The 25,259-nt window shown below is 35.9% G+C and overlaps 1 protein-coding gene across 2 annotated transcripts in view; it reads right to left on the bottom strand.

The window, feature by feature from the left end:
• The window catches only part of WDR44 (WD repeat domain 44), an 85,651-nt gene that overhangs the window by 6,616 nt on the left and 53,776 nt on the right, over nt 1–25,259 (bottom strand). Inside the window, exons 11-14 of one of the 2 annotated variants that reach the window (XM_063083314.1) lie at nt 24,187–24,325; nt 22,820–22,884; nt 6,571–6,684; nt 3,631–3,753 (exon numbers count right to left, since the gene is read on the bottom strand). In XM_063083314.1, coding sequence (XP_062939384.1) covers nt 3,631–3,753; nt 6,571–6,684; nt 22,820–22,884; nt 24,187–24,325 — 441 coding nt within the window. The remainder of the gene's footprint in view (nt 1–3,630; nt 3,754–6,570; nt 6,685–22,819; nt 22,885–24,186; nt 24,326–25,259) is intronic. The other variant, XM_063083315.1, reaches the window with a different exon arrangement.

The following is a 25,259-nucleotide window of genomic DNA, read 5'->3' as shown; positions in this document are numbered from 1 at the left end:
GGATGCTGCTAAACATCATGCAATGCACAGGACAGCCCTCCCTCCCCCTATAATAAAGAATGTCAATAGTGCCAAGGTTGAGAAACTCTGCTCTAAACTAAACTAGTCCTACTACTAAGCTGGTCTAATTTTTGGCAACATAAGGATTAGAGATTAAATAATTGTGACACTGAAACAAGACACAGATTCTCTTCTCTACTCAAGATTATTATTCTTACCTACCTCTGAAGCTTGTCAAGGACAATCTACAAATGATGGATATTTTTATGGCTATGGTATAGTAGGTTGTACTCAATGTCTACCACTAGAAGAGTTGAACAAGTAAAAATACTTTGTCTTCTAATTGGGAATTTTATTTACATACATACATATATGTGTATCTACATATTGCTATTTCTTTTATAATTCTTCTATCTTACTTCCAGGTAACATTATAATAAGAGTCATAATTCCTAAGAAAATGTCAATACGACCCCATTCTTTCCCTAGCCCCTCTCAAAAACTCCCCAAGTCAGTAGTTTTTAGAAATAGAGCTTTATAGTTTCCAAAATAAAACCAAATAAAGTATTAAAAAATTATTGACTGAACAGAAACCTTAATAAATAATAAAATACTCCATAGATAACTATCACAACCAAATATCTCTTTCCACCCTGATACTTTATAGCTACAATAGGGGTGAAGGGAAAGAATTTGTTCACAGTTGCTGATAGGGGTAAACACATCCTTTTGCTGCATCTTTGGGGGACAGAATGGAGGTCTTTTTTATTCAGAAAGAAGACTTTAACAGCTTAATGGTCAAAACTGAAAATGTACTAACACAGATTAAATTTTTTTAACTTACAAAAGTTCTAAGCCAAATCTTCCAAGGGTTTGAAATTATTACTGCCTGTTTAAAAGCCTGCATAGGAAAGGAAATTATACTGAGAAAAATAAGTCAGTCTTCTCTCTTAATTTGGGGAAAAAGGAAGACATGTGAATATGATTGAAATTTTGCATTAAAAAGACAATGGGTATATCAACTCTTGTACCATTTTTAGGCTTTTCTATATATACGATCATGTCATATGCAAACAGGGACAATCTGACTTCGTCTTTTCCAATCAGGATGCCCTTTGTTTCTTTCTTTTGCCTGATAGCTCTGGCTAATGCTTCCAATATTATGTTACCTAGGAGTGGTGAAAGTGGGCATCCTTGTTGTGTTCCTGTTCTTAAGGGAAAAGCTTTCAACTTTTCCCCATTCAGGATGATACTGGTGGTATAAAATACCTAGTTATAAAGTTAACCAAGGAGGTGAAAGATCTTTACAATGAGAACTACAAATCACTGCTGAAAGAAATTAAAAAAGACACAAAAAGATGGAAAGATGTTTCATTCTCTTAGATTGGAAGAATTAACATTGTGAAAATGTCCATACTGCCCAAAGCGATCTACAGATTCAACATAATCCCCATCAAAATGCCCATGACATTCTTCACAGAAACAGAGAAAACAATCCTAACCTTCATATGGAACAACTAAAGACCCCAAATAGCCAAAGCACTCCTGAGCAAAAATTTTTAAAAAGCCAGAGACTACACTACAAAGCTATTGTAACCAAAACAGAATGGGTACTGGCATAGAGACAGACCAATGCAACAGAACAGAGGACTTAGAAATCAACCCACATACTTAACAGCCAACTGATCTTTGACAAAGACACCAAGAACATACACTGGGGAAAAGACTGCCTCTTCAGTAAATGGTGCTGGGAAAACTGGACATCCATAAGTAGAAGAATAAAACTAGACGTGTACCTCTTACCATATACCAAAATCAACTCAAAATGGACTAAAGACTTAAGTATATGACCTGAAATTATAAAACTCCAGTGGGAAAACATAGGGGAAACACTTCAGAAGTAGGACTGGGCAAAGACTTTATGAATATGACCCTGAAAGCACAGGCAACAGAAGGAAAAATAAACAAATGGGATTGTATTAAACTAAGAAGCTTCTGCACAGCAAAAGAAACAATTAATAGAGCAAAAAGACAACCTACAGAGTGGGAGAAAATAGTTGCAAACTATGTAGCTGACAAAGGATTAATATACAGAATATACAAGGAACTTAAACAACTTAACAGTAAAAAAACAAATAACCAGATTAAAAAATGGGCAAAGGAAGTGAATAGGCATTTCTCAAAGGAAGATACATGAATGGCCAACAGACACATGAAAAAATGTTCAACATCACTCAGCATCAGTGAAAAGCAAATCAAAAACACACTGAGATATCATCTCACCCCAGTTAGGCTGGCCATTATCAAAAAGACACAGAATAACAAATGCTGGCAAGGATGTGGAGAAAGGGGAACCCTCCTATACTGTTGGTGGGACTGTGAATTGGTGCAGCCATTATGGAAAATACTATGGAGGTTCCTCAAACAACTACAGATAGAACTGCCATATGATCCAGCAATTCCACTTCCAGGTGTATACCCAAAGGAATGGAAATCATCATGTCAAAGGGATACCTGCACCCCCATGTTTATCGCAGCTCTATTTACAATAGCCAAGAATTGGAACCAACCTAACTATCCATCATCAGACGATGGAGGAAGGAAAATTGTGGTATATTTACACCATGGAATACTACTTTGCCATAAAAAAAGAATGAAATACTGCCATTCACAGCAACGTGGATGAACTTAGAGAAAATTATGTTAAGTGAAATAAGCCAGGCACACACAGGGAAATGCTGCACATACTCACTTATAAGTGGGAGCTAAAAAATTAAATAAAAAAGAAAGATACAACAATCACAATAATATATTGAACTTTTAAAAGGAGAGAACAGAACTGAGGTTACCAGAGGTGGGAAAGGGGGAGAGAGGGGGGAGTAAAGGAGGAACTGGTAAAGGGCCATGAAAATCAATCACACTGTATAATGTTGAATACACTAATTATCCTGATTTGAGCATCACATATTGCATACAGGTAGTGATATTCAGTGCTGTAACCCACAGATATGTACAATCAACTATGTTACAATAAAAAAAAAATACAATGGATGTTAAACATATAGAGATGAGGACATGACTAGAAATGTAATCACACATCAAGGTAGGTGAGGGAAAGTCAGTGTAGGTTCAGTTCAAGTCCTCCACTTAGATTAGTTTAGGTAATGGAGTCAACACCAACATGTGATTTCCCGTGTGCTTATAGTTGCAAAAAAACTAAAAGTAAATTAGCTTTAAGCATTTGGTGGCTCTATCCTATAAGGACACACAATAGGTCTGCAATTTCACGAGAGCAGATTTTTCTTCTCTTTCTCATTCTTCCTCCATTTCCAATATCTCTCATCTTTACTACAATACTTTATTTATTTATACCCTGCATGTCTTATTAAAGATTTGGGATGACTTTTCATTGCTATATTTAGAATATAACATTCCCAGTTTTTCTAATGCAGACTAGCAGAATATTTATTTCCTTTCTAATATTTTAAGCAAAATGAAACACTAAATTAAGTTGCTATTAATTATGAGGCTGTTAATTTTTTTTCCTGTCATCCAACTGCCCTCCAGAGAAATGAGGCTCCCTCACCTTCCTTATAAGGTAACAACAACAAAAAATGTACAGTTACTTACTCTTGGATGGAAAGCTATGGCAGTGACAAAATCGATATGTTGAAAACAGCAAAGGCATTCTCTTCTAGAAATGTGCCATAGCCTGACTGTTTTATCCATTGAAGAAGAAAGAAGAAAGTAGTTCTACGGAGAAAATGACAGTGATTATTTTATCACCATATGAAAGAAACCAAAAAACCAAAACTACTTAATGCAATAAAAGTGAACTTTCGGTTTTATGTACCTCAGTAGTTTGGTTATTGTTACACGCAGCACCAGAAAGAAAAGAGTATGCAATTCACTGGGAAGATGTTATTTCTACCCAGTTAAATACCATATTTCATTAATCACAAAACTGTTTTCACATTACCTGTTCTGAAATTAGGATGAATCTTATGATCTATGTTCAAAGAAATCTGCCAGGCACCAGTAGAGGACTAAGGTATGCCTTAGTTGTTATTGCCTGCACATACTGGAACTTAGCTATGAATATAAGGCATCTATCTATTCATTTGATTGTCACTTCAGTTATTTTCACATTGATAATACTGGTGAATTTTAACTCACATGGATCTCTAATTGTCACTAAAACGTCTTCAAAAAGATTACCCTATAATGCAATATGAAAATAAAAAGTTATTGCGCACCTGTCACACCCTGGGCAAGAAAATTAGAGAACAAAAATTGTCAAATCTCTCAAAACAGATCACAGAATTTTCAAAGCTAGGAGAGGACAGTGTAACTAATTGAGGCACTGTGATGGTTACATCACCCAGGAACCAAACATCTACCTGTCAAAAGCTTCCAGTTGGCAGAAACTCATCAATTTCTGAACACCTATTTAAGGGGAGAACTATGAGTTATACTGAACGAGGAAACTTAAATGAGACCCTAGTGTTCTTTGGTATGCCTAAATATGCTAAACAAATCAAGGTAATGATGACATTTATTGAGCACTTATGATGTGCTACACATTGTTCTTAGCACTATACAGCAACCCTGTGAGGTAGGTATATTATCCCCTTTTACAAATGAGAACAGCGAGGCACAGAAAAGTTAAATAACTTGACAAAGATACACAGCTTGTCAGTGGCAGCTGGGATTCAAACCCAGGTAAGTCTGGCTTGAGGTCCAGGCTCTAACCACTACATACTCCATAAAGTGCTTAAGTAGAACACATGTTATAAAAAGCAACAAGGCACTTGGTCGTTTGCTAAACGTAATTAAGAATCTTTAATCTTTGACGGTAAAAAGACTAAGTGCAAATATTGATTTAGATAAGTAATTGTACTGATATAAATATATAAATATATGCTATTTTGGGCAAGTCTAAAAAGTGTACATTTTATGTAGTATAATGTTTATAAATAGATGGTGTACTTTAAGAATTAAAAAAAATCGAATTTGAAAGATTTGTTACTTTGAAACATCTAATAACAATTATTTTTACTTTCAAGATCCATTTGGATCTCTGTACTAAAAAAAAAAAAAGATCCACTCAGTTCCAAAAAAGCTTTGAAAAGTACATGTAGTTTGCTTTATAATTTCCTGTTGATTAATAACAACTATATACAGACTAAATCTATGGTTCACTGTTCATTAAAACTGACTTTATTCAATCTTGCCATAGTTCATTGTTTTAAGCATATGAAAGAGATATAAAGACATTCCTATAATATTAAGTGAAGGTGCTGAAGATATGTTAAAACTTGTTCTATTATGCCAAGAAGTTTCTGTTCAATAAATACTTATTGTATAAACGAAATTAAATAATTTTCTTGAACTAAGCACTGATCTTGGGAGCCAAATAAATTAGATTAAAATCTAAGTCCTACCTATAACTAGTTTTGTGATCTTAGATAAGTTTTGTAATCTTAGATCATCTACCTCACAGGGTTGTTATTGTAAGAATTAACAAAGTAATTCTTGTTACCTGGCACAAAATAAGTCTTCAATAAATATAAAAACCACTACAAACACCGATTAGGGTAGACAATGAAGAGAAACAACAGTAAAATAAGATCTGGTTCCTACCTTCAAAAAGGCTTAGAATCTTGTTGCAAACAAGATCTAGAAACGTACATAGATAACAGTTAAGTAAAAATGGAGTTTTAGGAAAAGAGCATACAGATAGGTGATAGTAAAACAGATAAATATTTGCTTTAATTGTCAGGGAAGGCCTTAGAAGGAGATGGGATTCAAGAGCACAATAAAGGATGAATACATTTTGGCTCAGTAAAGAAGAGGGTGAAAGGCACTCTATTTTTGGGGATAGAACAGCAAATTTTTTTTCCCTTTCCTCTGGATGGGGGTGGGGGGTTGGGGACATGAGGATAAGCCCTTAGGGACCATTCCTGTATGGAGCAGAGCCACATTGAAATAGCTCATCTAGACTAGTGCTTCTCAAACTTTTTGTGGTGAAGGACACTGTTTCTGTTTTTTTAAATTTCCAATTAAGATATTTGATCAGTGGCAAAACAGCTCTTTTATTTCTGAAATAATTTTGCTCTAAGGAAAAAACAAAACAAAACAAAATTAAGACTTACCATTATAACAAGATTATAATTGTTAAACATAAATTAATAATTTCATGAATGTAGACTAGTCCCAAAGCAGGCTCGATTAGATAGATCAGACTTCACCTTTGTAGTTGAAGCCATATCATTTTGCTGAGGATAGTTACTTTGCAAAATTACTGCTTATAAAAGAACCAAAAGGTAACAAATATACACACAGATCTCTAGATAGAAGCTCTCAAGTAATATATAAAGTAAACATTTACTTATTAGCCTAATCTGATGCTTCTCTTTTTTAACTTAGATTAATTTGTAGATAACTCCCAGAAAGGATATATAAACATCCAACACTTGACAGTGACAATCATACAAATAAAACATTGGTTTTTATACTAAAATCATAGTTACATAGAATTAATATATAATTTAAATAAATATTTCTTACTTTAGACCACGAAAGATCAAGGAGATCAGCAGTATGTCCTTTATATTTGCAAAATGGCCTTTGTCGAAAGGGTGCATTTTTATCATCAGGGTCTTCATCAGTACCACTGCATACCTATTTAGACATAAAGATAAACTTTAAAACTGAGATGTAAAACTAGCAAAACAAAAGCTTCATACTCTTCCCACCCCATCTGTTCTCATCAGTTTGTATGATGCCTGACTGAAATCTTGAGCCACCAAAAGCAAGCTCCCCTTTATACTGATCTACTACTTAGCAATTCTTTTCATGTTCTTGCCCTAACAAACCAGGATCATCCCTGAAGACATCATGCTACCACAATCTTATTCCTTCCTAACAGAGCCCCCAATTTGTCCTTTTCTGATCACCTATTCCTTCAGGAGAGGCGGGGGCCAGCACCAGGTAGTGAATCATGATTTGTCTAAATTAATCCAGATCAAATGATTCCCCTTCCTATTGATGACTGCTTTAGGCATTGGTGTGTGTTACAATTTTCATTAATTAGGCAAAAGGAAGAGTTTATAGGGGGTGGGGCATGAGAGAGTAAGAGGAAGCTTCTAGAAAGATTTCTTCATTCTTAAAAAGGGGCATACTAAAGGGACTTTCCCCTTTCCTGAATCTGAACATTGCTGTCAGCTTGTGACACCTAAGACTGTAGCAGCCATCTTAGGACGACAAGGGGAACAACCCCAACAGACCAAAACAACAGAACAAGAGTACAAAGCAGGAAGATGGTAGGACCCTGGTTCCCTGATGACACTATTCACAGAAGCTGAATTAACCAACCCTGGAACAGCCTTACCTCCAGACTTGCTTCCCCATTGTTTAAGCCATTTTCAGTTGGGTTTCTGTTATTTGAAGTCAAAAGCATCCTGACAGAGGTAGGTAGAAAATAATGCCATATACATGTGTGCTGTGCACTTAGTTACAACATGCTTTTGTATTCATTATCTGAATGAAACCTAACTACTCTTTGAGGTACGTATTAACATTATGAAGATGAAAAAATTAGGGGACAAAGTTGAGGCTCCAAGGGTTAAAATGACATAGTAAAGGTCACACAGCCATCTATGAACAGTAGAACCAAAGCAGGAATACATGTCATCTAACTGTAAATCCACAGTTTGTTCCTCAAATGTTTTAGAGGATGTAGCATGAGGAAAAATATTAAGTGTTAGCTAAGCTTTGCATATGTAGGGAAGGGTAAAAAGATGATGAGGGCAGAGAAAAAAGTATATGGAGATATAGTAGGGATTAGAGTAGAAAGGTACTTTAAGACCACATCTGAAGAGCCTCGAATTTTTGACATTCTAAGGCAATGGAGAGCCAACACAGGTTTTTGAAAAGGAAAAATAACATGATCTGGTGCCTTTGGAAGAGAACTCTGGGCAAAAATGTAAAAAATGATTTGGAGAGAGAGGGAGTGGAGGCAGAAAGAGCAATCAGTAAGTTTAAATAAGAATGATAAGGGCTTGAACAAGGACAATGGTCATAGGGATAGATAAAAACTACCACTATTGTTTGTTTGGAACTTTACAGTTTACAAAAAATCATCTTAACATGAACCATGGAGGTAGGTCAGCAATATGGATGCCTGGACCTTTTGCCAAGCACTCCCAATTCCTGGATGACTAGAACTACTTACCCTAATTTCACTGTCAGACTAGTGTGCACTGCTGGGTGACATAAAACTAAACAGGCTTGCTCCATACATAAAAATCAACGTTTTGTTTAATAATTACTTACTTTTCACTAACTCCTTATTAGCACAGTTCCCCTAGTAGTGATTCCAGACCTCTTCTCTCCTCCTTAAACATCATTTTTTCCCGACCCTGAGGAAGCAGCCCCAAAGCAGCGCCAAACCAGCATCCACTGCAGGATCCAGGTCAGGTGAGTCCCTGCCCCTGAGAAGCATGACCCATCAACCCCCAGGCCCTGAGGCAACAGCACCGAAAAGGCAGCCCCCAAGGGATCCAGGCCAGACACCAGGGTGGAATGAGTGGACTGTAAAAGCCTCTGCCACAATGACTAAACACCAATGGAGAGATACTAGAAATATGAAAAACCAAGAAAGTACACCACCACCAGAGAAATATAATAACTCTCAAGTTCTCGATACTATAGAATAGGAAGTCCTTGAAATGACTGACAAGGAATTTTGAGCAACGACTAAGGAAACTAAAGGAGATACAAGAAGATTCAGTCAGCACAATGAACTGAGAAAAAGAATACAGGACTGAAAGAGGAAATGTACAAAGAAATCAATGCCCTGAAAAAGAATGTAGCAGAGCTTGTGGAGCTGAAGGATTCATCCAATGCGATAAAAAACACAACAGACAGCTTAACCAGTAAGCTAGAACAAGCAGAAGAGAGAATTTCTGACCTTGAAGACGTCCTGTTCAAAACAACACAGACAGAGAGAAAAAGAAAAAAGAACTTAAAAAATTAAAGAAAACCTAAGAGAGATAATAGACAACCTTAAGCACTCAAATATCTGAATCATGGGTATTCCAGAGGGGGAGGAAAAAGGAAATGGCATTGAAAACATATTCAATGAAATAATAGCAGAAAACTTCCAAGGTATAGGTAAAGATACAGATCTTCAGATTCGGGAGGCTCAAAGACCCCCAAACATATCCAACCCAAAAAGGTCCTCTCCAAGACTTATTATAGTCAGATTGGCAAAACTCAAAGACAAAGAGAGAATCTTAAAAGCTGAAAGAAGCATCAAGTCACCTATAAAGGAGCCCCTATCAGACTAACATCAGACTTTTCACCAGAAACCCTAAAAGCCAGAAGAGAATGGGCTGATATATCCAAAATACTAAAAGACAAAAATTTCCAGCCAAGAATACTTTACCCAGCAAGGCTATCCTTCTGAAATGAAGGACAAACAGTATATTTCCCAGACAAACAAAAACAGGTGGAGTTCACTACCACACGATCAGCCTTACAAGAAATTCTCAAGGGGGTAATGGGTCTGGTACAAACATCTCTACCATGAATACTCAAGAAAGAACAAATCTCACAAGTAAAATAAAAATGCTAATAATAAAGAGAAAAAAATATTCTCTGCCATCCCAAGAAATCAACAAACACAGAAGACAAACAGTAAATCAGAAAGGACCAGAAGATAATTTAAACACCCAAACAAAAATCAATAAAAGGCCAGGAGTAAATCAAAACCTTTCAATAATAACTCTTAATGTAAAAGGATTAAATTCCCAAATCAAAAGACACAGACTGACTGATTGGATTAAAAATATAGACCTAACAATATGGTGCCTTCAAGAGATTTGCCTCACCTGTAAAGACACACATAGACCAAGAGTGAAATGTTGGAAAAAGATATACCATGCAAACAGAAATGGAAAAAAAAGAGAAAGAAATATTTCATGATAAAGAGAGACTTTATCATGAACAAATGTTGAATTTTCTCAGACTCTCTATAAATTGGGTATAGAAGGAAAGTATCTCAACACAATTAAAGCCATATATGACAAACTTACTGCCAATATCATCCTGAATGGGGAAAAGTTAATAGCTTTTCCCTTAAGAACAGGAACAAGACAAGGATGCCCACTCTCACCACTCCGATTCAACATAGTATTGGATGTACTAGCCAGAGCAATCAGGGAAGAGAAGGAAATAGAGTGCATACAGATTGGAAAAGATGAAGTCAAACTGTCCCTGTTTGCAAATGATAGGATCCTATATATAAAACAGCCTAAAGACCCTGTAAAAAACCTCTTAGAGTTGATAAATGATTTCAGGAAAGTTGCAGGATAAAAAACAAACATGCAAAAATCAGCAGCATTTCTATACTCCACCAGTGAACATGCAGAAAAAGAAATCAAGAAAGCTAGTCCATTTACAACAGCCACCAAAAAAATAAAATACTTATGAATAAAGTTAACCAAGGATGTGAAAAACCTCAATGAAGAGAACTACAAACGACTGTTGAGTGAAATTAAAGAGGACACAAGAAGATGGAAAGATATCCCAGGCTCTTGGATCAGAAGAATTAACACTGTGAAAATGTCCATATTACCCAAAGTAATCTACAGATTCGATGCAATCCCCATCAAAATTCCAATGACATTCTTCTCAGAAATGGAAAAAACTATCCAGACATTTATATGGAACAACAAAAGACATGCATAGCCAAAGCAATCCTGAGCAAACAAAATAAAGCTGGAGGCATAACACTACCTGACTTTAAACTATACCATAAAGCTATAGTAAACAAAACAGCATGGTACTGGCATAAAAACAGACACAAGGATCAATGGAATAGAGAACCCAGAAATCAGCCCATACACCTACAGCCATCTATCTTTGACAAAGGCACCAAGTCTACACACTGGGGAAGAGACTGCCTCTTCAGCAAATGGTGTTGGGAAAATTGGACATTTATATGTAAGAGAATGAAACTAGACCCATACCTCTCACCAGATACCAAGATCAACTCAAAATGGATTAAAGAATTAAATATATGTCAAAACAATAAAACTCCTTAAAGAAAACATAGGGAAAACACTCCAGGAAGTAGGATTGAGTACAGACTTTATGACTACAACCCCCAAAGCACAGGCAACGAAATGAAAAATAAATAAATGGGATTATATCAAACTAAAAAGCTCCTGCACAGCAAAAGAACAATTAACAGAGCAAAAAGACAACCAACAGAGTGGGAGAAAATATTTGCAAAATATACATTTGACAAAGGATTAATATCCAGAATATACAAGGAACTCAAACAACTTAACAGCAAAAAAACCCCAAGTAACCCAATTAAAAAATGGGCAAAAGAGCTGAATAGACATTTCTCAAAGGAAGATATATGAATGGCCAACAAACACATGAAAAAACGGTCAACATCATTCAACACTTGGAAATACAAATCAAAACCACTTTGAGATACCATCTTGCTCCAGTCAAGGTGACTAAAATCCAAAAGACAATGCTGGCAAGGATGCAGAGAAACGGAACCCTCCTGCACTGTTGGTGGGACAGCAAAATGCCACAGCCTTTATGAAAAATGGTATGGAGGTTCCTCTAACAATTACAAACAGATCTATCGTATGACCCAGCTATTCCACTGCTGGGTATATACCCAATAGAATGGAAATCATCGTGCTGCAGAGACACCTGTATTCCCATGTTTATTGCAGTGCTATTTACAATAGCCAAGACTTAGAACCAGCCTAAATGCCCATCACTGGATGAGTGGATAAGGAAAATGTGGTATATATACACAATGAATACTACTCTGCTAGAAAAAAAACTGAAATACTACCATTCGCAGCAACATGGATGGACTTAGAGAAAATTATATTAAGTGAAATAAGCCAGGCACAGAAAGAGAAATACCACATGCTCTCACTTATTTTTGGGAGCTAATAAAAATAAATAAATATACAAACAAATAAATGGGGGTGGGGGGTGAAGACACAACAATCACAACAATTCCTTGAACTTGTTAAGACAAGTGTACAGATATGATGTTAATGGGGGGAGGGGAGAGGGGGAAAGGAGGAATTGGTAAAGGGACATGAAAATCAACTACACTGTATACTGATAAATTTTTTAAAAATTGTTTTTTCCTTCCTGTACTCAACCTTTTTTCAAAATGTAATACATGATAGCATAGACAATTCAGAAAATACAGAAAGCAGAAAAACTAAAATTAAAATCACCCATAACCCACTAATATTTTGACTGTCTTTGATCTTTCACTTTTAAAAAAACATAATTGAAATCATAGTGTGCACACAATTCGCTATTTCCTTTTTCTTATACAATGAGCATTTTTTTGTATTTCATTGCTTTGAAAACATTTACTGGCTGCATAATATGGATGCACCATAATTTAATCATTCTCCCTGTGTTGGTCACTTAGACACTTCCAGTTTTCCCCCCCCCCCCCCAAATATAAATAGCAATTCAATGAATGTCCTGGAACATGAATTTTTCTCGTATTTGTCTATTTTCTTATCCTTATATAAGGGATATTACCGGGTCAAAGTTTAAACTTGAGATTTTTATAGTCTCTTCTGCTTGTTTTAATGAAAGTAGATAAGTTTATTAAAGAAAATTTTAGAAATATAGAGAAGTATCAAGAATCAAATAAAAATAACCTAAAATCCTATCACCTAGAGATAAATACTATTAATAATTTAGCATATTTCCTTTAAGTCTTTTATCTATAAATATTTACAGATACTATTTAGTCAAAATTGGAATAATATTGCTTCCAATTTTCCACTCTGCTTTTTTTGCTTTATATTTTACTGTGAACATCTTTAACGCTATTAGTCTTCGAAAAAATTTAAGGACTACATATTATTCTGCTATATGGATTATACTGTAGTTTTTATTTTCTAACTGCTAAAAATTTAGGTTGTTCAAATTTTAGCTATTATGAGAACACAAAGATGAAAATCTTTTTCCTTATATCTTTGGGCATATCTATTTCCTTATAATAAATTATAAAAGTAGAATTACCAAGTAAAACATTATATATTTTCTCTCTCTCTCTCTCTGTGTAGATATCCAACAAATGGAGAGAGAGAGAGATACAGCTATATTATCTGTGTATAAAAATATATATATAGTTAAACCTTGAACAACGTGGCCATTAGGGACAGCAACCCCTGCACAGTAGAAAACCTGTGTATAACCTAATTCCCCCAAAACTTAACTACTTAACTACTACTTAAGTACATCTTGTGCTTTCACCCAGGTTGTGAGTACGCTCCACTGCCTGCCTCACATGGAACGTGGCGGCACCACTTCATTACTTAGGTAACAGTTAAGTACTTAACTACATAACTACTAATAGCCTACAATTAGGGAGGCTACTTAACTGTTTGGTTAGGTATGTCATACATTTGCAACATACCTAACCAAAAATTTTCCAATATATTTATGGAGAAAAATCTACATAAAAGTGGGCCCACCCAGTTCAAATCCATGTTGTTCAAGAGTGAACTGTATAACTTTTTATTATGAATATTTCAAATATATACAAAAGTAGACTAGTACAATAAATAATATAATAAACTCTATGCATCCATCACTTACTTTAATAATTATCAACATTTTACCCATTTCGTTTTAGCAATCCTCTCATCTTTATTTTTGCTGGAGTATTTGAAGCAAGATCTAGACATTAATGATTTCAACAGTAAATACTTCTATATGTACTTCACTATTATCACACCTAAAAAATATCATTTGTATTATCTAGTATCTCATCCACATTCAAATATCCTGATTATCTAAAGACGTCATTTTAAAGATGGATTTCTATGAATTGTTAAGGCTTTTGATACTCGTTAACACATACTATATACCAGATACGATGTTGGTTATTTGGGATACCAAAATGAATAAGACATTTCTTATCCTCTTACAGTCTGTTCTCAGTATAGAAGTCAGAAGGATCCTTTGAAAATAAATCACATTATGTCATTCTCTGCTTGAAAACCCCCCATTGGCTCCCATCTTTCTCAGAGCAAAAGCCAAAGTCCTTGCAATGGCATACAGGTTCTGATCCCCCCATCCATACCTCTGTGACTTCATTTTCCACCCCGCTTCACCTAGCTCACTGGCTCCAGCTACCCAGGCCTTGCTGATGTTTCATGAACAAACCAGAACTCCTCTCTTACAGCAGTTTCCCTTGCAGCTCCCTCTACCAGGAAGGGTCTTCTTTTCCAGATACCCACACGATCACTTCCTCACCTTCAGATTTTGCCCAAATGATAACCTCTCAGTGAAGCTTTGCTTGCCCAACTTATTTACCCCTTGTCACCCCACTTTACCTGCTTTATTTTTCTCCATGAAACTTCTTACATTCTGATATCCACATACAAAAGAATGAAACTGAACTCATCTTACACTGTTCACAAAAATAAACTCAAAATGGATTAAAGACTTAAATGTAAGGCCTGAAACCATAAAACTCCTAGAAGAAGACGGGGAAATCTTCTTGACACTGGCCTTGGCAATGATTTCTTGGATATGACACCAAAAGCACGGGCAACAAAAGCAAAAGTAGACAAGTGGGACTAAATCAAACTAAAAAGCTTCTGTACAACAAAGGAAACAACCAACAAAATAAAAAGGCAGCTTACAGAATGACAGAAAACATTTGCAAACCATATATTTGATAAAGATTAATATCCAAAATATATAAGGAACTACTATAACTGAACAGCGGAAAAAAAAAAAAAATCAACCAAATGATCCAAGTAAAGAATAGGCAAAGGAACTGAATAGATATTTCCCCAAAGATGACATAGAAATGGTCAATAGGTATATGAAAAGGTGCTCAGCATCACCAATCACCAGAGAGACTTGCTTTGCGTCAATGCAAATCAAAACCACAATGATATATCACTTCACACCTGTTAGGATGGCTATTATCCAAAAATGGCTTATTATCTGTTAATTGTTTCTTTTGCTGTGCAGAAGCTCTTTAGTTTGATATAATCCCATTTGTTTATTTTTCCTTTGGTTGCCCGTGCTTTTGGGGTCGTATTCATGAAGTCTGTGTCCAGTCCTATTTCCTGAAGTGTCTCTCCTATGTTTTCTTTAAGAAGTTTTATTGTTTCAGGGTGTATGTTTAATTCTTTAATCCATTTTGAGTTGACTTTAGTGTATGGTGAAAGGTATGGGTCTAGTTTCATTCTCCTGCATATTGATATCCAGTTCTCCCAGCACCATTTGCTAAAGAGGCAGTCTCTTCCCCAGTGTATAGGCTTGGTGCCTTTGTCAAAAACCAGATGGCTGTAGGTGTGTGGGTTGATTTCTGGATTCTCTATTCTATTCCATGGGAGAAAATATTTGCAAAATATATATCTGACAAAGGATTAATATCCAGAATATACAAGGAACTCAAACAACTTTACAAGAAAAAAACAAGCAACCCAATTAAAAAATGGGCAAAAGAGCTAAGTAGGCATTTCTCTAAGGAAGATATACAAATGGCCAACAGACATATGAAAAAATGCTCAACATCACTCAGCATCCGGGAAATGCAAATCAAAACTACACTGAGATACCATCTCACCCCAGTTAGGATGGCTAAAATCCAAAAGACTCTGAACGATAAATGCTGGCGAGGTTGCGGAGAAAAAGGAACTCTCATACATTGTTGGTGGGACTGCAAAATGGTGCAGCCTCTATGGAAAATGGTATGGAGGTTCCTCAAACAATTGCAGATAGATCTGCCATATGACCCAGCTATCCCACTGCTGGGAATATACCCAGAGGAATGGAAATCATCAAGTCGAAGGTATACCCGTTCCCCAATGTTCATTGCAGCACTCTTTACAATAGCCAAGAGTTGGAACCAGCCCAAATGTCCATCATCGGATGAGTGGATACGGAAAATGTGGTACATCTACACAATGGAATACTACTCAGCTATAAAAACGAATGAAATACTGCCATTTGCAACAACATGGATGGACCTTGAGAGAATTATATTAAGTGAAACAAGTCAGGCACAGAAAGAGAAATACCACATGTTCTCACTTATTGGTGGGAGCTAAAAATAAATAAATCAATTCACACACACACACACACACACACACACACACACACACACACACACACACACACACACACACACACACAAAAAGACCAGGGGGGCGGGGGGAAGAAGACACAACAACTATAATTCCTTGAAGTTGAGACGACAAGCAAACAGAAAGGACATTGTTGGGTGGGAGGGGAGAGAGGGAGGAGGGAGGGAGGTTTCGGTAATGGGCCACAATAATCAACCACGTTGTATATCGACAAAATAAAATTAAGAAAAAAAAAAAAAGGCTTATTATACAAAAGATAAGTATTAGCGAAGATGTAGAAAAAAGTGAACCCTTGTATACTGTTGGTGAGAATGTAAATTGGTGTAGTCACTATGAAAAGCAATATGTAGGTTCCTCAAAAAATAGAACTACCATATGATCCAGAAATTCCACTTCTGGGTATATATCAAAAGGAAATGAAATCAGTATGTCAAAGATATATCTGCAGTCCCACGTTCATTGCAGCATTATTCACAATAGCCAAGGCATGGAAGCAAGCTAAATGTCCATCACTCAATGAATGAATAAAGAAAATGTGGCATATATATATATATATATATATATATATATATATATATATATCTCTGGTGGTTGATGGTGCTGAGCACCTTTTCATATACCTATTGACCATTTCTATGTCATCTTTGGAGAAACGTCTACTCAGTTCCTTTGCCTATTCTTTACTTGGATCATTTGGTTGGTTGATTTTTTTTTTGCTATTCAGTTATAGTAGTTCCTTATATATTTTGGATATCAATCCTTATCAAATATATGGTTTGCAAATGTTTTCTCTCATTCTGTAAGCTGCCTTTTCATTCTGTTGGTTGTTTCCTTTGTTGTGCAGAAGCTTTTTAGTTTGATTTAGTCCCACTTGTCTACTTTTGCTTTTGTTGCCCGTGCTTTTGGTGTCATATCCAAGAAATCATTCCCAAGGCCAATGTCTATACATACATACATACATATACACACACACACACACACACAGAGTAAAATATTATTCACTCTTATAAAAGGAAATCCTGTCATTTGTGATAACATGAATGAACCTGGAAAACATCATGCTAAGTGAAATAAGCCAGACACGGAAGGACAAATACTACATGATACCACTTATATGATGAATCTAAAATAGTCAAACTCAGAATTGGAAAGTAGAATGGTGGTTGCTAGGGGCTGGGAAAGGGGGGAACAGGGCAGTATTAGTCAAAGGGCACAAAGTTTCAGTTATACAAAATGAGTAAGTCCCAGAGATCTACTGTAAAGCACAGTGCCTATAGTTAATGATACTGTATCGTATACTTAAAAATTTGCTAAAAGGGATGATCTTATTTTAAGTGTTCTTATCGCAATAATAATATTTAGAGTGGGAGGAAACTTGGAGGTGATGGATAAGTTTATGGCACAGATTGTGGTGTTGGTTTCACGGTTGTATATTTATCTCCAAACTCATTAAGATGTATACATTAAATACAAGGGTACTTCAAAAGGTTCGTGGAAAAACAGAATTAAAAGATAATATGAATCTTTCCACGAACTTTTTGAAGACCCCTCATATGTACAGCTTCTTGTATGTCAATCACATCTTAATAAAGTGGTTTTAAAAAATTAACTTCTAGGAGAAGTAGTGGACTCACAGGTACAAATCTATGCTATCTGTTCTAAGTGAATCATTGTGCAGTATATGCATATATTGAAACAACACACTGTACCCCATAAAAATAAATAAAATTGAAAAAAAATTAACTTCTAGGAGGAGTGATAGACTAACAAGTACAATACTATACTGTCTACCCTAAGTGAATCATTGTGCAGTATGCGTGTGTTTTGAAACAATGCACTGTCTTCCATTAAAATGTAATATACATAACAACAGATACTTTTCTCTTTGGTTCACTTCTCTAGTCCCTAGAACAGTGATTAAATACACAGTAGGCACACAGTAAGTATTTATGGACTGAATGAAGGCAAAGTCCCAGACCTCAAGATGTCAACTAGTAGAGCATAATGATTAACAGCATAAGCTCTACAGAAAGATCAGAGATGGGTCTAATTCTGATGCTGTATCTACAGTGTGAAATTGGTGAGTTAATATCTCTAATCCTTCATCTGTAAAATGGAGTTATTAACAGTACTGAGGCATTTTTTTTTAAATGCTGATACCTACATTTCACAAAAATTATCTCCCATTCCCTTAGACTTAACTCCCTTCACCCAAGTTCTATATTCTAATGATCTACTCTCAAAAATTTTAAGCAGCAGTTAAATGCTATAACACCCATATTGATGTTTCACTAATCAAGGACACTAAACACAGATTTACCCAGGAAAAGTATTAATTTCTAGGCAAATAGCATATTTATGACTTCTAGTATCAAGAAGAAATCTTATACTTATTAGGATACAAAATATTCATACTTGCAATCTGACCCAATTATGGATTTTTAGAAACCATGAGTTCTAACAGTCTCTGCTAAAGCCAATTATTTTAAAATCCCCATTTTATAAGTCTCTAGCATAATGGAGCAAACTAAGCATGCACCTCTTCTTGTTTTACAAGCTACTTTTGGAATCAACAGAAACAGAGAGCATAGTAGCCAGAATTCTAGGCTTGGTATCACCAATGAGTAGGTAAGTGATCTTGGGCATACCATTCTGCATGCTCAACTGTACAATAGGCACTTATATATATTCTATTTTACACAGATGCTGAGAAGAGTGAAAAAGTACTTCAATAAGATATCATTATCATGAGGAAAAAAACAATATACACATCAGGAAAATAAACTCCATTGTGCTTACTGTGCCTCATTGTGGCTAGCACTAGTTTAAAAGATAATTCCAGATACCAAACTCCAATGGCATGTGAAAGAGGTCTCTTTTAACTAGACCCAAACAGAATGACAGAAGTTAATGAAACCCCAGATGATCTTTTCCTGAAAACCACAGATATATAATGTTGCTCAAGCACTCCAGAAAAAAGCCCAGTACTCCAGAAGAGCACTAATTATTATATCAAAGAACTATTATACCCCACATTAAACAGCTATGTTTTCAATAAAATTGGGAGTTACTTAGGTATTTGGGGGTTTCTGGGGGTTAGATGGAACTAGTTAAGAATCTGTAAGTAGGACTGTTGAAATAAGCCTAATACAACATGGTGCAGAAGACAGTCCCTGTTTTTAGTAGTAATCAATGCCTGGAAACTTTATGGTAAATTAAATTAATAAAAACAAACCCCTTTCCCTTAAGCAAAGCAGTTAAAATTTTTGCTGCTACATTAGTCAGCAAAGGCTTTATGGAGGAAGTGGTCCATGAAAAATGGGCAAGCTTTGAATAAAAAGAAGGGAGACTGAAGGCATCCAGATAAGGGGAACAATAGGAATAAAGGCAGAGAGGCAGGAATTCAACATTGAGTATAGGCCCACTACAGGCAGGAATGGGGTTAGATTCCAAGGATACTAAAATCTGTGTACATTTCTTTGCCTTAAATCAGCCCAGAGGCTAGAGGAGAAGATAAACTAACAAGGAAGATGAAGTAAGTAATTTCAATATAAAGTACATACAATGTGCTATCAGAACACAAATGAGGAATAACTTTTCCTGCTGGATTCAAGAAAAATAATAAGAGAAGATATTTGCACTGAATCTTGAAGGATGAGTAGGGCTTTGCCCTGTGAAGAAAGGGGACAGGAGAGCATTCCTGGCAAAGCAAACAGCACGGACAAAGCCATGAAAGTGAAAGAGGGTTTAGTGTACAGGCCTATATCCAGCATGGCAGGTAGGATGCACAAGCACTAGGGAATAAGAACTGAGTTAAAAGGTAAGATGATGAGACAATATTTGGAAGGACCACATTCTGGAAGTGGTAAGGAGCATGGCCAGTAGGATGCACAGGCGCTAGGGAATAAGAACTGAATTAAAAGGTAAGATGAGGCAATATTTGGAAGGACCACATTCTGGAAGTGATAAGGAGCCATCAAAAGATTTTAAACCACAAAATAGCACAGTCAGATCTGGGTTTTGAAAACACTGGCTGGTGGCAGTGTAGAAAATGAATTGGGTAGAGACCAGAGGCAGAAAAAGCAATTAGGAGACTATGGCAAACATTTAAATAAGTATTGAGAGCCTGGACAATGCAAGTGACAATGGGAGATGAGGGGACAGATTCCATAGGTGTAGTGGATTGAATTATGTACCCCCAAAACTCCCTGAAGCTTGAATTGTCTCACTCAAGTTTTATGTTTTAGAAACTTGGCCCCCACTGTGACTGTTAAGAGAGTGGGAAATCCTATTATGGTAACTGAAAGGTGAAGCCTTGAAGAGGTGATTAGATTGTCGGACTATGCCGTAGTAAATGGATTAAAACTGGTGGTCAGGGGCGTGGTTCTGAGGGCTTTAAAAGAAGAGGAGAGTCTGTTTTTCACTCTCTCTGCTCTCTCTGCTTCCACCATCTTGCAATGTGAGACCCCTGGGTCACTGTTTCCACCACCAGATGGACTTTGGACTTCCCAGCCTCAGAAACCGTAAGCAATAAATTTTATTTTCTTTATAAATCACCCAGTTTCAAGTATTTTGTTATAAGTAACAGAAACAGACTAATACAGTGGGTATTTGTTGGTGGGGGTAGAGTAGCTAGGAATTCGTAACTAATTTGATATGTGGGTAAGAAAGAAAAAGTAATCGAGTTTTTTTGACTGAGTTAAAAAGGTAATTTGTGGATGTTGATGCCATTAAATAAGGTTCAGAAAAGAGAAGCAGGTTTGTAGGTAGATGATAAAAATTTCCATGAATGACCATTACCATCTAGCTAGATACTCAAGCCTGTGATTCATCCTAGGCTACTCACTTGCCACCCCAGTTAGTCAGTCACCATGTCCTAGAAATTTGATGACTTTTACATCTCTTGAATTCAGCTTATCTTTATGGTTTCTAGCCCCACTGCTATCATAATCTATCATATTTGAAGTACATTTCTCTCCTGGGTTAAGAGCCTCTTAAGTGGTCTCCCTGTCTCTAGCCTAGAGCTCTCATCCAATGTATCCTTCACAGTACTACCAGAATGCTCTTTCTAAAATAAAAATCTGAACATGTTCATTAAGCTCCTAACTGAAATCCTTCAAAGCCCCTCCCCGCTCCTAGTAACTTGCAGGATAAAGTTCAAATGTCTTGGTTTTAGACAAAAGGCCATTTAAAATCCCACACTTGCTGATGCCTCCTATCACACTCACACATGCATCCTTTGCTCCAGTCACATGGAATTTCTTGTAGTACCTTTAACATGCCATGCTGTTTCAGCCTCCAGACCTTTGCACTTGCTATTCCCTCTCTGATATGCCCCATCCTGCCTTCCGTCATATAGTTTCTAGCTCAAATACCAAGCCTCCAGGAAGCTTTTCTTAACACCTGCCTTATAAGGCTGACTCCTATTCTTGTGTAATACCTTCTGTAGAATATCACTATCCAATAATGTAATTGTGGATTTTTTTTCACTAGTCAGCAAGCTCCCTAAGGACAGAAAATATGTCTCATTTGATTTTACAGAATCTAGCAGTGTCTGCCACACACAGCAGGCACTCAAAAAACATTTCTTTAGGGAGTTCAGTTTTGGACCTATTAATCAATGTGCTTGAAGAACGTGCAGGTGGAGATATTTTTATGTGAAAAGGGCAGCATACACAAAAAGATTGCATTCTTGTTTTAAAAATGCAAAGATACTTAAAGGAAACAAAGAATTATGGATCTGAAGCCAGTTCAGGACTAGAGAGTGTGAGTACACATGTCTATTGAGAATGGCCAAGGACAGACCCTGAAAAACAGCAAATTTACGGGAATGAAAGAAGAGACAGCAGGGATATAAGAAGAAAACAAGTAAAAACAAAGCCATGAAAGCCAAGAGGAGGGGAAAAGTCAATGTCAAATTCTACAGAGCCAATGAAATACCAGGAAAATACTGTATAGCAGGTGGGTATTTTAGGTCCCTTTGTTTATATCACCCTTGCCTAGCTCAATACACAAGAAGCACAGGGGACAACTCAGCATAATATTTTATATTCTACTTTTTAGGTTTAAAATTGGTTATATTTAACCTTCCAGCTCTAAAACCAAATAAGAATCATTAAGATATTTTAAACTATCTGAAACTGTGAAAAAGCACTTATTAAACCAAGAAGATTGGAAAATTAAAATATCTAAATATCTTTTTTCTTTCCTTAATTACCTCTAATTCAGGTATCCATTATTGTTATTTTTAATACATCTAATATGGATTTGAGGGGATGGGATTTTTGTATTAAATTTTGGGGCTTTTTTGGCAGCTGGCCAGTAAGGGGATTCAAATCCTTGACCTTGTTGTTATAACACCTTGCTCTAAGCAAGTGAGCAAACTGGCCAGCCCCTTATTTAAGTTTACATTAGTAGTTTGGTTCCTTGAGTAATATTAGCCACTGTCTGGCAACCTTTAAACATCAAAATTTTTAATTTTGCAACTCTAACAGAAGAGAGTCTTGTTTCTAATGACACATCTTAATTTTAATTGTCTTCATGCAAATGTAATTTCTGATAAAAAGATACTTTATGGTAAACACATTAAATCATAGCATTTCACAATAGTAACCATAAAACAATGAACATACCCCTGTATCTGTATCAGATTTTGATGAATTTAGACTTTCCTGAGAAGGTGATGGGGACACACGTCCTAAAAACATAATAATTATAAAAAGGCATGTATGTACACACACCCCTCCACCAAAAAACAACATTCAGAAATAATGATGCAATAATACCTAATTAATAATCACAGAATGTAATAATCTAGAAAAATACATTTTCTAAATGACTGAAGCATAACCCTATAAGTACCAAAATATTTGTTTTTATCATTCTCATATAAAATCTTTATAAACTGGCTTAACTATTTCCCTAATTTAGTAAACAAAATACTGTTAAATCTACAGTATTCATGGTGAATACATTCTTATTCATCATAACAAGTAGCAACAGGAACAATAAAGGGGCAGAAAAGGTCTGGGCTGGTGTTGTCACAAGGGCCACCGAAAACAGTCTTTCTGCTCCAGGCAGGGCAATAAAAGAAATGACAAATAGGTAGGACTAGAAAATCTCAGTGTATAGTTAAGATAGCTTAACTTCTTGTCAACTCTCGTCATCATCTTCAATTATGTATTGCAACATAATGCAAGCAATACCCACAAGGGTTTACCGAAGTATATAGGGTCTAAGCTTGTCAGTTTAGTGAATCTTCCTAGACTTCTATGTTCCTCAAATTGGTGCCCTCAACTATACGCTACACTCTCACCCAAAGTCACCTCTATTCTCCTTTCTCCTATCTCTTGACTTCTTGTTTTCAGCTTTAGTTGATTTGGGGGGAGAGGTGGTTGGTGGAGAAAATGGATTACACACTTAAATAATTTCAAAAAAAGAATTCCGTAAACTTAAAGGCCCTATTAACATGAATTCTACATAACTTCCTGATAACTTATCATGATACATAAATATCTTTACAAAGTCGTAATTAGTGTGCACACATATAATGTTCTGAGGTTTCTCTTCCATTTAACATTTTTTCATATACCTCTTGATATACTGACAATTTATATTTACTTTCCATGGCTGTTTCCTTAATTATCCTTTACTTAATGGATGTATGTATTATTCTCATTCTTTTTCTGGTTTAATTAGATACTTCATTTTAACCTAGGATAGAACTGAAGGTTGTCAGGGGAAACCAAATAACTGCTCTCAGTAGGTGACTAAATTATGCACTACACCTGAAAAGGGATAAATAAATATAAAGTTTTGTAGTAGGTCTTTTCATTGGGTTTAGAGGCTTTTTGCTGTTGACTTCTGCCTTACTTTTAGGTTTTTGGCTATTATGGTAAGTACTGGTTGCTGCAACTGATTGCCAGATAAGGAGGGCATTGTTATACGTAAAATGTAAAAATTCCAGATTTCTCTAAATTTTTAAATAAATGAAAAGTACCTTCGGTATTGTATTTCATTCGCATATTGTTGAAATAGTCAAAAGCATTTTTTAAAGCCCATATTCTCACTACATTGTCTTGTCCAGCCGAGGCAAGTAATCGGCCACAGTGAGAAAATTTCATGGTCCAAACAGCTCCCTATGAAAACAAAAGGTCCAAAGTTATTACTTTAAAAGTTTAGAGACATTAAGTTAAAAATTGTGCCAACTTATACATACTAAGATAATGCTCATGTTACTAACACCACTTAAGGCCAAAAGTACAATAGTTCTACAATACCACAAAGAGAGACTTTCAGAAGGGAAGATAAGATAGTTGCAGTTTGCTATAATCTAAACTAACAACTAAGACCCCAAACTTGTCTACATATCAATGAAAATGGGAATTCTGAAGTAGCCAGAAATCTTAACAGGAAAAGCAGAAATCAAATCCTAGTTTGAGATATCAGTCCCCTACATAAAGGGGGCTGGCAGAGCCCTCAGCACAGCACTAAACAACTCCTGACCAGAGCTGAGGACAAAAAAGTCCACCTTAACAGTGACCCTCATAGCACTGGAAAAAATATTGGAATGGTGGTGTCTCATCCTGTTTTTTCCCCAGAAACAAGGTTTCAAAACACATGGCTGAATCTTTAGATACGGGAAAGAGTGGGGAAGTGTATACACGTGTGTGTTGTGGGGGGGTAGTTTGAAGAACACGAACCTTTAAAGTGGAAAGGACAAATCCTATTACAACAAATACTATTATTATACACATCCAGACATATCAAAAAGATTACCCAAGTTAGAAGCAACAGCTCATTTACTGGAATGACACTCATTTCTACCATAGTCAAGTACAGTAAAAAATTTGTCATTTGGAACCCACTCTAATGGGATTTTACTTAAAACAGGAAATAACAAAAGAGAATCAATACACTTCGAGAAAATTCATCAGATTCCTTAAGGAAGGTACTATATTCAACTCAGTTTATGTGTAGATTATAAGCACCAAAATTTAAATTCCAATCTGGCTGCAACTTTTATTCTGCATTTTCTTTAACTGATTTTTTTTTTTTTTTTTTCTTTTGCAG

This window comes from Cynocephalus volans, chromosome X, assembly GCF_027409185.1.
Source record: "Cynocephalus volans isolate mCynVol1 chromosome X, mCynVol1.pri, whole genome shotgun sequence".
Classification (NCBI taxonomy): Eukaryota; Metazoa; Chordata; class Mammalia; order Dermoptera; family Cynocephalidae; genus Cynocephalus; species Cynocephalus volans.
This window is presented reverse-complemented; position numbering and strand designations above follow the sequence as displayed.